This window comes from Bufo gargarizans, chromosome 11, assembly GCF_014858855.1.
Source record: "Bufo gargarizans isolate SCDJY-AF-19 chromosome 11, ASM1485885v1, whole genome shotgun sequence".
NCBI lineage: Eukaryota > Metazoa > Chordata > Amphibia > Anura > Bufonidae > Bufo > Bufo gargarizans.
This window is the reverse complement of record NC_058090.1, coordinates 84,069,790-84,082,714: the sequence shown is the minus strand read 5'-3', so window position 1 is coordinate 84,082,714 and position 12,925 is coordinate 84,069,790. Positions and strand designations below refer to the sequence as shown.

General features: G+C 45.3%; 1 protein-coding gene across 2 annotated transcripts in view; it reads right to left on the bottom strand.

Moving 5' to 3' along the window:
* The window catches only part of LOC122921534 (NACHT, LRR and PYD domains-containing protein 12-like), a 276,607-nt gene that overhangs the window by 119,331 nt on the left and 144,351 nt on the right, over positions 1-12,925 (bottom strand). For both annotated transcript variants that reach the window (XM_044271573.1, XM_044271574.1), the window contains exon 9: positions 6,836-7,006. In XM_044271573.1, coding sequence (XP_044127508.1) covers positions 6,836-7,006 — 171 coding nt within the window. The remainder of the gene's footprint in view (positions 1-6,835; positions 7,007-12,925) is intronic.

Below are 12,925 nucleotides of genomic sequence, written 5' to 3'. Positions count from 1 at the left end.
GATCACCCGCCTGTCATTGATCACCCCCCTGTAAGGCTCCATTCAGACGTCCGCATGTGTTTTGCGGATCCAATCCATGTATCCATGTATCCGTAAAAATCATGCGGACGTCTGAATGGAGCCTTACAGGGGGGTGATCAATGACAGGGGGGTGATCAATGACAGGGGGTGATCAGGGAGTGTATATGGGTGATCACCCGCCTGTCATTGATCACCCCCCTGTAAGGCTCCATTCAGACGTCCGCATGTGTTTTGCGGATCCGATCCATGTATCCGTGGATCCGTAAAAATCATACGGACGTCTGAACGGAGCCTGACAGGGGGGTGATCAATGACAGGGGGGTGATCAATGACAGGGGGGTGATCAGGGAGTTTATATGGGGTGATCATGGGTGATCAGGGGTTCATAAAGGGTTAATAAGTGACGGGGGGGTGTAGTGTAGTGTAGTGTTTGGTGCGACTTTACTGACCTACCTGTGTCCTCTGGTGGTCGATCCTAACAAAAGGGACCACCAGAGGACCAGGTAGGAGGCATATTAGACGCTGTTATCAAAACAGCGTCTAATATACCTGTTAGGGGTTAAAAAATTCGGATCTCTAGCCTGCCAGCGAGCGATCGCCGCTGGCAGGCTGGAGATCCACTCGCTTACCTTCCGTTCCTGTGAGCGCGCGCGCCTGTGTGCGCGCGTTCACAGGAAATCCCGGCCCTCGCGAGATGACGCCTATATGCGTCGTCGTGTGCAGGGCTGCCGTCTCCGGACCGCACATCTGCGTTAGGCGGTCCGGAGGCGGTTAAAGGGGTTTTCCGGGAATTAAGAAAATTAAAATACTTCAATATTACTTTGTTATAAATATATTCCCAAATAACTTTCATTAGTTATAAAGGTTCATTTTGTCTGGGGAGCAATCATCAAGAGAAATAAAATGGCCGCCGTCCTATTAGTACACACAGAACCTGTCCTAATCACACAGCAGGACAGGATACTTCACGACACTGAGGTAAAGAGCTGCCTAATCCTCCTTTCTGCTCTGCTTGTCAGGGATTATAATCCTGAATACAGATGATAAGATCTTCAGATGAATCTTTGTGGGAATGGAGTTCATGAGGAGACATGAAGTACGGAGAGGTCGGACACGACAGACTGTGGTAATGTGGGGCTGTGGTAATGGAGACTGTAAACAAGTGCTGCTACTCATTACCCACATCCCCACCTCCTCTCTGTACTTCACGTCTCCTCGTAAACTTCATTCCTACAGAGATTCATTAGAAGATCATATTAAACTGCATTCAGGATCATAATCCCTGACAAGTAAGAGAGGAAGATGGCGCAGCTTTTTAACTTGTCCTCCTGTGTGGGGTTGAGCGAACCCGAACTGCAAAGTGGACTTTTCCACTGAAAGTTTGGGGTTCAAGTGATTTTATTATTTTCCATTATAACATTAAATACCCTAGTGAAATTGACAGGCATATAGATCCACTATGATTACATCAAGTTGTTATAAAAGTAAAGTGCAAGTGCCATAGTGCAAAAAGTGCGAGTGAATGTTGCCAAAAGTGAACACAGTAAATTAATTTTAATGGTTTTATATATTTATTTAATTATGATTATTATGTATTTTTAGGTTCACTATTTATCATACACTACATTTAGAGTTATATGTTTAGTCTTGTCATTTTCATATGTATGGATTAAAGGGGTTGTCCGGGTTCAGAGCTGAACCCGGACATACCTCCAATTTCACCCAGGCAGCCCCCCTGACTTGAGCATCGGAGCAGTTCATGCTCCAATGCTCTCCTTTGCCCTGCGCTAAATCGCGCAGGGCAAAGTCATTTTTTGGAGATCCGGTTAAGTACCGGACTCTGTATGGGGCTGCCAGGATAAGCCCGGTGACGTCACCGGCACTGATGGTTGGGCTTTAACGCTGCCCTTGACCAGTAAAAAGGCTAGGGCAGCGCTAAAGCACGCCCATCACAGCCGGTGACGTCATCGAACACATTGCCGGGCGGAAGCTTCCGCCCTGCTGTGTGTGATTGTAAACAAAAGAGCCTTTGCCCTGCGCGATCTAGCGCAGGGTAAAGGAGAGCATCAGAGTATGAACTGCTCTGATGCTCATGTCAGGGGGGCTGCCGGGGTAAAATTATGGATATGTCCGGGTTCAACTGTGAACCCGGACAACCCCTTTAACTGTGCTCTGTGATCATCATGACTTATGTCTTTTAGATATTTAGGAGCTATGAATTATATTGTTCCATTGGGTACAATTATTATAAGCGTGATCCAGTCAGCTCCTATCAAATATGTATTTTAGGTTCTGACTAATGAATACCGGGTCACCTATTATTGTGGGTAAAGTTGCCCATTCCCAACATGGTGCAGACTGTCCCTCTTGAGGCAGTAACATCATCCTCTGTTGTGTCATTCTATTGATGCCGCGTGAAGAGGCGCGGCTCTTGCACTGTGTTCCGATCATGTGACTATGTCATGTGATGAACGTCACGTGACCTTTGTATTGACGTGGTTCGGAGACTAACTAGCGATTCCAATTAGCCCAGGTGCTTTATGAATGGACTTAATGGGAGGGGTCAGGGCAGGCGTCAAAACCTGGCATCCCCGGGCAAGTGCAGGGGCCCAATGCTCCTGGGGGGACTACTGAGCTGCTATGAGCACTTCCATCAATACAGATGGAAGCTCTCACTGCTGTCATTTCATTTACGCAGTACCCCTTTGGTGGGCCCTCTGAGACACATGAGGCCGGCTGCTGCAGAGACTCAGACACGCCCCTTCTACACAGGATACGCTGTCCTGAGGAGAGAGACCGGCAGGGCTGGAGCAGAGAAGTGTGAAGACAGTCTGTGATTAAGTCTGCACTGTGAATTTCTCTTCTCTGTGGGACAGGAGGGAGGGAACTATTCGTGCTGCTGTTGAATGCTGCTTCATGCTATTTTGTTGTTTTACTGTTTCATTAAGCAGTTTGCCTCCATGACATCTTCCCCCCCATATCCTGTCATATCTCATCCTCATGGAGCCCCTGCTGTCTCCTCCCCCCCCCCCATGTATCCAGAGCTCCTGTTTCACCCTCCTGTCTTATATTGCTGCCCTGCACAGACCTCCTGCCACTACTTGTTGTATGAATACCCCTCAGAGCCCCTTCCACCTACTTGCTGTGTCCACCCCTCCTGTCCATCCAGGGACACGGGCCCCTGTCTCACTCCTCTGCTTTTCATTATGGTGGCATCTGAACCGCATTCACCATAAGGACCTTCTAACGTCACAGGGTCATGTGACTGTGCCCCCCACCCCGTACTGTACCCCCTTTATACCCTGCATTGTGCCCTCTTACCACGCCCTGTGCAGTGCCCCTAGTCATTCCCTGTACTGTGCCCTCTTATACCCTTTTATCCGGTCACTGTATGGTGGTTTTATCATTGTATGGCGGTGTTATCACTATAACTGTATCCCCTTCCCTGCCCTTGCCACTTTTTTTAGACTTGGCATAAGCGGGAAAAGATAAAGATTGCGGTGCTAAGGACCTTTGCTCCACATCTGTGTCAGAAATACGCCTAATATAGACGTATTTCTATATAATAAATGACCCCCTAATTGTATTATTATTCAGGGGTAGAGCCAATATCTGTATATTATATAGATTCTAGTGTATTATACTGTGCCCTGTGTTTCCCAGTAGAAAATGATCCTTGGGAGACACAGTCCTCACCCCTGACCACCAGGACCAGGTAGCGCTCTGTCAGTACATGGCGGCCTCCCCTCTCCACCATGCTGCTCCGATGTGTACTGGTGCTTATTCTGACACTAAGGCTGGGTTCACATCCCATTTGTGCCATCCATTTAATGTATACCAAAAATGTATACATTAACAGATGTCTCAGACTGATGCCGTAGAGTGGCGTCTGTTCACCTTACAGTTCCATTGTAAAAAAACATATACATTAACGTATGCATTTTTTATTGGACTCTGCAGGATACAAAAAAACGTGGAGTGCTGCACATTGCACATCAAACTGATAGGAAAAACATGATGTGAAACCACTGGGGGGGGGTACAAAAATTTTCTGTGGGGCCCAGTCAGTTCTAGCTACATCACTGCACAGCTCCTTCTCTCCTCCAGGCCCGGCCCAGGGTTGATGTCATGACATGTGTCTCACTGCTGCAGCGGAGGAGAGAAGGAGCGCAGGGAGCTGCGGTTAGTGAATGACAGGACCGCCGGCTCCCCTGCGCTCTAGCAATGATAGGTATGTGAGGGGGCCACTGGGGGGGGGGGGTCATTACACTGTGAGGGCCCCTTACACAGTATAATGACCCCCAGTGCCCCCATTTAGTATAATGATCCCCATTGACCCTCAGATTAGTATAATGACCACCAGAGCCCCCATTCAATATAATGATCGCCAGTGCACCGTCCATACAGTATAACCCCTAGTGCGGGGGGCGACTGGGGGTCATTATTCTGAAGCCGGCACATGCGCATTAATTACTGTGATGCCATACAAGGAATGGGCATCGCAGTGCGCATGCGCCGGCCGACGAACTGAGTGCGCAGGTGCGGGATCTCGTCGAAACAAGAAGTAAGTAGATTAGCGGTCAAAGGGAAAGAATGGACGGGGGGGAAGCGACAATAAGGCTGAGCTAGCTGGGCACCTACGAGGGTAACTCCGCCCCTGGGCAATTGCGAGCCCTCATTTGCATATGCTACTAAGTAGTTTTTTGCCGGTTTTAGGAGTCCAGGATTGCTCATAAAGGTAAAGTTTTTATTAACTGTAAGGCTGCTAGAAAGCTATGGGAAGGGTTAAAAAGGTGAAACTTTGATGACAGACTCCCTTTAAAGGGAAATTCTTAGAAATGTGTAGGTATGGGCCTTAAAATTTAGGCATTCTCCGGGCAGAATAGAAATTGTGATTATGTGGCTGTGGTAAATTAGGCGGTCAGTGGATATCAGTTTTACTGCAGGTCAGTGGTATATCACACCAGTTGAAATAATTTGTTCAAATAGCGTTTGTCCCTCAGTGTAGCTGAGAACCGAACACAAATGCTGCACTACCCAAATGCAGTATATAGAAAGTATATTATTGGTATATAACACCCCTGCCTCAATCAGTTTTTTTTGGGGGTGGGCAACTGGCATATCACACCAGTTGCAATTAGTTGTTTCAATAGCGTTTGTCCCTCTGTGTAGCTGCAGTATCGCTGCAGAACCGCACACAACTGCTGCACAATACAAATGCACTATATAGAAGGTATACCAAACACCTATTCCTACACGGCTACTAACCGCTCTTGTCCCAGACAATAAAACTTAACTTTTACTTATTTTATTAAAACACGTGAGAGAAATGTGACAAGTGAGCTAACTGAAGGATTAATCACTGCACCCCAAGAAAGATGCTATTAGTGACTGGTAAATAATGTGTATGAGCAGGCGGGGGGCACTAACCCGCACTGCCTTCCACCACAGTCCCTGCTGTATTGGCTAGGGTATTACACTGTGCCTGGTATCTATTATACCCCACGATTGGGGTGTAGATTGTAGAATAGGCCTAGTAACACTAGGTGTTTGACACCAAGCACACAGATTCCAGTCTAGCTCAATACTTTTAGACTCGGAACGATACGACACTGGGTATTACTATTTAACGATACTAGGCTTCACTGTTGTCTGTTAGAGAACATGGCGCTCCCTGCTCTCAGCGCGCACCATGTTCTACTCAGCAGCACAGTGGAGAAGGAGGGACTCTCTCCCCCCTCCCACCTGTGACGTGGCTGCCACCAATAAGATCATAATACTGAGGATGAGGGGAGGGGCTGTGGCCACTGTGCCACCAATGAATGTAATTAACACATTAATTTAAGACCAGGCAGCGGGTGCTGGTGGCAGTATCACATATCCGGCCCTCAACGATAGGGCATGCGATCTGCTGAACCGCGGAAATTAACCCCTCAGGTGTGGTACTTGAGAGGCTAATTGTCGCGGTTCGCATGCCCTGTTATTGAGGCCGGGTATGTGATACTCCCGCCGGCACCTGCTGCCTACACTTGAATTAATGTGTTAATTACATTCATTGGTGGCGCAGTGCGCCCCCCCCCCCCTGTGTTATAAATTATAACCACTGGTGGTGCAGTGCTCTGTCCCCCCCAAGATTATAATCATTGGTGGCGCAGTGGCCACAGGCGCCCCCCCCCCTCATTGTTATATTCATTGGTAACAGTTCCGATCGGAGCCCCAGCAGTGTAATCGTGGGGCTCCGATCGGTTACCATGGCAGCCAGGACGCTACTGAAGCCCTCCATGGTAAGTTCCCTGCTGCCGTGTGCACAAAGCCCAGGGCAGCAGGGAGAGTGTGAGATCCTATTCACTGTAATAGATCTCTATCGGGGGGGATAGGCAGGGAAAGGCAGTTTAAATCACTGCCTTTCACAATATTACATATAAAATTGATAAACAATAAAAAATAAACACATTACGACGCCCGAAATAGTGCAAACTGTTAAAATATTAAAAAATATCTCCTATGCAGTGAACGGGAAAAAAAATCTAAACCACGACAGTCGCCATTTTTAGTCACCTTGACCCCCCAAAAAATAGGATAAGACTGTTCTATTATGGGCCGGACAATCCATAAAATGCGGAATGAATGTGGCATTTTGGAGTTTTATTTTTATTTGCATGGTATCGAATGGTCAAAATTTTGGCATCGTGACAACCCTAGTCAGCAGTTTATCTCATAGACATAACACTGGTGCGGAGCATAAAATAGTATAAAATCCATGTATAACGTGTGCCCCACACGTCTCCGTCCTGTACACGTCTCTTATACTCACTGTAATTCCTCTATCCTGCAGGCCGGACTGGACAGAGCCTCCATCAAGTCACTGAAGTGAGGACCAGACAGACTGTTATAAGACAGGTCAAGTATCTTCAGGGACCGGTTATTCCTTATTCCAGATGCCAACTGGATGCAGGAAGTGTCTGGTAGATCATTATAACCCAAACTGTAAGAATAAGAAGATGAGATGTGGGTGAGGCGTCCACAGAGCGTTAGTATAAAACCTGTAGATTGTGACTGTGGAGAGAAAATGTCCCCGGTTGTTAGTAAAATCCATAAATGTCATCACTAGAAGCCGCCTCTTGTGTGTGGTGGATGTCAGGAATGGCGGCAGCTATATGATATGTCCATGTCCTAGAAATCCAGAACCCCTGAGGAGTGTCCTCACTTTATGGCATGTCATAAATCAGTGATGGTGGCAGCACATGTATGTACAAGAGTCAGAAAGCTGGAGGAACGTCTGCCAGCGTCATCATCTGCTGAGAGCTCTCCTTCCTCCATCTATTGTGGTCCTTAGTCTGTGTCCTCCATTCTCCTTCCTTTATCTATTTTGGTCCCTGTGGCCCCCATTCTCCTTCCTCCACCATCTATTGTGGCCCTCAGTCTCCTTCCTCCACCATCTATTGTGGCCCCCATTCTCCTCCTCACATTACTACAGGACACATGTGGCTCTGCCCTCGCTCAGTCAGTTATTTGGGGGATGGATTATTAGTAGACATTACACTACGTTCAGGGTTTCTCTGGATTCTGCTGGTATTGATTATTACTTATTGATAACGAGCAGTAATAGTCTCCATTCTGAGTAAATTACAGCTGGGGTCATCAGTAATAATACCGTCATACAGCTGTAATGTAGCACAGGCAGAGATGAGCGCTCTATGGCGGTGAGGGCTCATGTACATATTACAGCTCTGTATAACCTGGGAGTCGCCCCATAGAAGCAGATGTGTCCTTCCTGTCCCTCCAGATGTCTCTCAGGACATATGACACCTCCTCCATGTGGAGGCACAATGCAGGTTCTGATGAGGTCAGTCCTAGAACTCTTACCTGTGTGTTATCCGGGGAGGGGGTCACTGCTCCCATTATGTGTTATACAGCGGGGGGCAGGTATTACTGATAGCGCTGCTCTTCTCAGACATGAAGGACATTACCGATTGTGTTTTCATCCGACTGATGTGTTAAAGTGATCATGAGAACCTTTATGTTATCATATAGGGGTCTGCTGAAGAATTTAAAGGGGTTATCCAGAAACTGGATATTGATGTCCTATCCCCAGGACACATCATTAATATGAGACTTGTGGGGGTCCGACTCCTGGAACCTCCCAGCTGTACTCACCGGAGCTCAGGAGAGCGCTGCCACTTCCTCATAGCTCACCAAGTACAGAGCAGTACAGTGTATAGCGGATGTAATTGGTATTACAGAGCAGTACAGTGTACAGCTGATGTGTTTGGTATTACAGCAGTACAGTGTATAGTGGATGTGTTTGGTATTACAGAGCAGTACAGTGTATTGCGGATGTGTTTGGAGTTACAGAGCAGGACAGTGTATAGTGGATGTGTTTGGTATTACAGAGCAGTACAGTGTATAGTGGATGTGTTTGGTATTACAGAGCAGTACAGGGTATAGAGGAAGTGTTTGGTATTACAGAGCAGTACAGTGTATAGTGGATGTGTTTGGTATTACAGATCAGTACAGTGTATAGTGGATGTGTTTGGTATTACAGAGCAGTACAGTGTATAGAGGATGTGCTTGGTTTTACAGAGCAGTACAGTGTATAGAAGATGTGTTTGGTATTACAGTGCAGTACAGTGTATAGTGGATGTGTTTGGTATTGCAGAGCAGTACAGTGTATAGTGGATGTGTTTGGTATTACAGGGCAGTACAATGTATAGTGGATGTGTTTGGTATTACAGAGCAGTACATTCTATAGTGGATGTATTTGGCATTACAGAGCAGTACAGTGTATAGTGGATGTGTTTGGTATTACAGAGCAGTACAATCTATAGTGGATGTGTTTGGTATTACAGAGCTGTACAGTGTATAGTGGATGTGTTTGGTATTACAAAGCAGTACAGTGTATAGCGGATGTGTTTGGTATTACAGAGCAGTATAGTGTATAGAGAATGTGTTTGGTATTACAGAGCAGTACATTGTATAGTGAATATGTTTGGTATTACAGAGCAGTACAGTGTATAGTGGATGTGTTTGGTATTACAGAACAGTACAGTGTATAGTGGATGTGTTTGGTATTACAGAGCAGTACAGTGTATAGAGGATGTGTTTGGTATTACAGAGCAGTACATTGTATAGTGAATATGTTTGGTATTACAGAGCAGTACAGAGTATAGTGGATGTGTTTGGTATTACAGAGCAGTACAGTCTATAGTGGATGTTTGGTATTACAGAGCAGTACAGTGTATAGCGGATGTGTTTGCTATTACAGAGCAGTACAGTGTATAGTGGATGTGTTTAGTATTACAGAGCAGTACAGTGTATAGAGGATGTGTTTGGTATTACAGAGCAGTACAGTGTATAGTGGATGTGTTTGGTATTACAGAGCAGTACAGTGTATAGTGAATATGTTTGGTAGTACAGAGCAGTACAGTGTATAGTGGATGTGTTTGGTATTACAGAGCAGTACAGTGTATAGTGAATATGTTTGGTAGTACAGAGCAGTACAGTGTATAGTGGATGTGTTTGGTATTACAGAGCTGTACAGTGTATAGAGGATGTGTTTGGTATTACAGAGCAGTACAGTGTATAGAGGATGTGTTTGGTATTACAGAGCAGTACATTGTATAGTGAATATGTTTGGTATTACAGAGCAGTGTAGTGTATAGTGGATGTGTTTGGTATTACAGAGCAGTACAGTGTATAGAGGGTGTGTTTGGTATTACAGAGCAGTACAGTGTATAGTGGATGTGTTTGGTATTACAGAGCAGTACAGTGTATAGAGGATGTGTTTGGTATTACAGAGCAGTACATTGTATAGTGAATATGTTTGGTATTACAGAGCAGTACAGTGTATAGTTGATGTGTTTGGTATTACAGAGCAGTACAGTGTATAGTGGATTAGTTTGGTATTACAGAGCAGTACAATTTATAGAGGATGTGTTTGGTAATACAGAGCAGTACAGTGTATAGCGGATGTGTTTGGTATTAGAGCAGTACAGTGTATAGTGGATGTGCTTGGTATTAGAGCAGTACAGTGTATAGTGGATGTGCTTGGTATTACAGAGCAGTACAGTGTATAGCAGATGTGTTTGGTATTACAGAGCAGTACAGTGTATAGTTGATGTGTTTGGTATTACAGATCAGTACAGTGTATAGCGGATGTGTTTGGTATTACAGAGCAGTACAGTGTATAGTTGATGTGTTTGTTATTACAGAGCAGTACAGTGTATAGTGGATGTGTATGGTATTACAGTGGGCGGGGAAGGGGATGGGCCGGCAGACCCGTCTCATTTTCCATTTTTCAGCGGCTCAGAAGCTGTCTTACACTTAGGACTGGCGCTGGATGCCCCGAAGTTAATGAGAGGCCTGCACCTCATAACTTTGACAGACTTACCACTAGTTTAGGGTTATTATGCTAATAGATCCCAGAATTAGGTATTATTCTGGAATACAGTGGTACTATACATGAAATATAGAAGTTCTTTGCGCACACATTTGATCATACATATGTTGGGCCCATCTACCGGCGTCAATGTGGCTTCCACAGATAGGTAACTAACACTAACAGAACTGCTTCTCCTGGGCCTAACCTAAGCCTGCTAGGGTGAGCTGACTGCATGCTAGCTTTATGGATGTGCACCTGTGACATTTCATGTGCTAGTCTAAATTTTCTTGAAGGGCTTTATTAAAGGGATTTTCCGGGAATTAAGAAAATGAAAATACTTCAATTTTACTCTATTATAAATATATTCTCAAATACCTTTTATTAGATATAATGGTTCATTATGTCTGGGTAGCAATCATCAGGAGAAATAAAATGGCCGTCGTCCTATTAGTACACACAGAACCTGTCCTAATTACACAGCAGGACAGGTTACTTCACGACAATGAGGTAAAGAGCTGCCTAATCCTCCTTTGCCCTGATTGTCAGGGATCATGATCCTGAATACAGATGATAAGATCTTAAGCTGAATCTTTGTGGGAATGGACTTCATGAGGAGACATGAAGTACGGAGAGGACGGACAGGACAGACTGTGGTAATGTGGGGCTGTGGTAATGGAGACTATAAACAAGTGCTGCTGCTCATTACCCACATCCCCACCTCCTCTCTGTACTTCATGTCTCCTCATAAACTCCATTCCTACAGAGATTCATCTGAAGAACATATTAAACTGCTTTCAGGATCATAATCCCTGACAAGTAAGAGAGGAAGATGGCGCAGCTTTTTAACTTGTCCTCCTGTGCAGGGTTGAGCGAACCCGAACTGCAAAGTGGACTGTTTCTTAGAATTTTGGGGTTTGGGTGATTTTATTTTTTTCCATTATAACATTAAATACCCTAGTGAAATTGACAGGCATATAGATGCACTATGATTACATCAAGTTGTTATAAAAGTAAAGTGCAAGTGCCATAGTGCAAAAAGTGCGAGTGAATGTTGCCAAAAGTGAACACACTAAATTAATTTAATGGTTTTATATATTTATTTAATTATGATTATTATGTATTTTTAGGTTCACTATTTATCATACACTACATTTAGAGTTATATGTTTAGTCTTGTAATTTTCATATGTATGTATTAAAGGGGTTGTCCGGGTTCTGAGCTGATCCCGGACATACCTCCATTTTCACCCAGGCAGCCCCCCTGACTTGAGCATCGGAGCAGTTGATGCTCCAATGCTCTCTTTTGCCCTGCGCTAAATCGCACAGGGCAAAGTCTTTTTTTGGAGATCCGGTGACGTACCGGACTCTGTATGGGGCTGCCAGGAAGCTCGGTGACATCACCGGCACTGACGGGCGAGCTTTAGCGCTGCCCTAGCCAGTAAAATGGCTGGGCAGCGCTAAAGCACGCCCATCACAGCCGGTGACGTCATAGAACACATTTCCGGGCGGAAGCTTCCGCCCGGCAGTGTGTGATTGCAAACAAAAGAGCCTTTGCCCTGCGCGATCTAGTGCAGGGAAAAGGAGAGCATCGGAGTATGCACTGCTCCGATGCTCAAGTCACAGGGGCCGCCGGGGTGAAATTATGGGTATGTCTGGGTTCAGCTTTGAACCCGGACAACCCCTTTAACTGTGTTTGAATTATGTCTTTTATAAATTTATTAGTGTGATCCAGTCAGCTCCTATCACATATGTATTTTAGGTTCTGACTAATGAATACCGGGTCACCTATCATTGTGGGTAAAGTTGCCCATTCCCAACATGGCGCAGACTGTCCCTCTTGAGGCGGTAACATCATCCTCTGTTGTGTCATTCTATCTTCGCGCAGCGCTTGCACTGTGTTCCGATCATGTGACTATGTCATGTGATGAACGTCACGTGACCTTTGTGGTGACGAGGTTCGGATTATCATCGTGAGACTAACCAGCGATTCCAATTGGCCCATGTGCTTTATGAGTGGACTTAATGGGAGGGGTATATATAGGAAGGATAGTGGATGGTTTGAAATGCCCCCTGAGGAAGCGCGTTTGTGAAACGTACGTCGGGCTCTTGGGCCCCCCCAGTTTGGTCAGTATTCTACATCTTACTACTCAGCATTACTATTTATTATTATTTAAATCCATTCAGTCTTTTCCTGGACCACCAATGCATGTATTTTAGTGGTGTTTGGCCAGGTGTCCTCAATATTTGGGTGGTTGGCTGTTATTCCAGCCGATCCTTGGTACTTTACATGTACTTATTTTACTGTGGATGGGCCTCCCTCTGTCACCACTACCTACATGATATTGGCTTGTGGGTAGAACTAGTTATGCCAGTTATGGGATTAGTTCACATGGAGTTTACTGCCCGGTTTGTGCTCGTCTAGCTCTCCCACTTTGAGATCAATAGATAACTTATACTTTTGGGGATTTGTTATATATCCATTTTATTACTTACTGTCTATTTTTTCACGCCACATTAATCTATA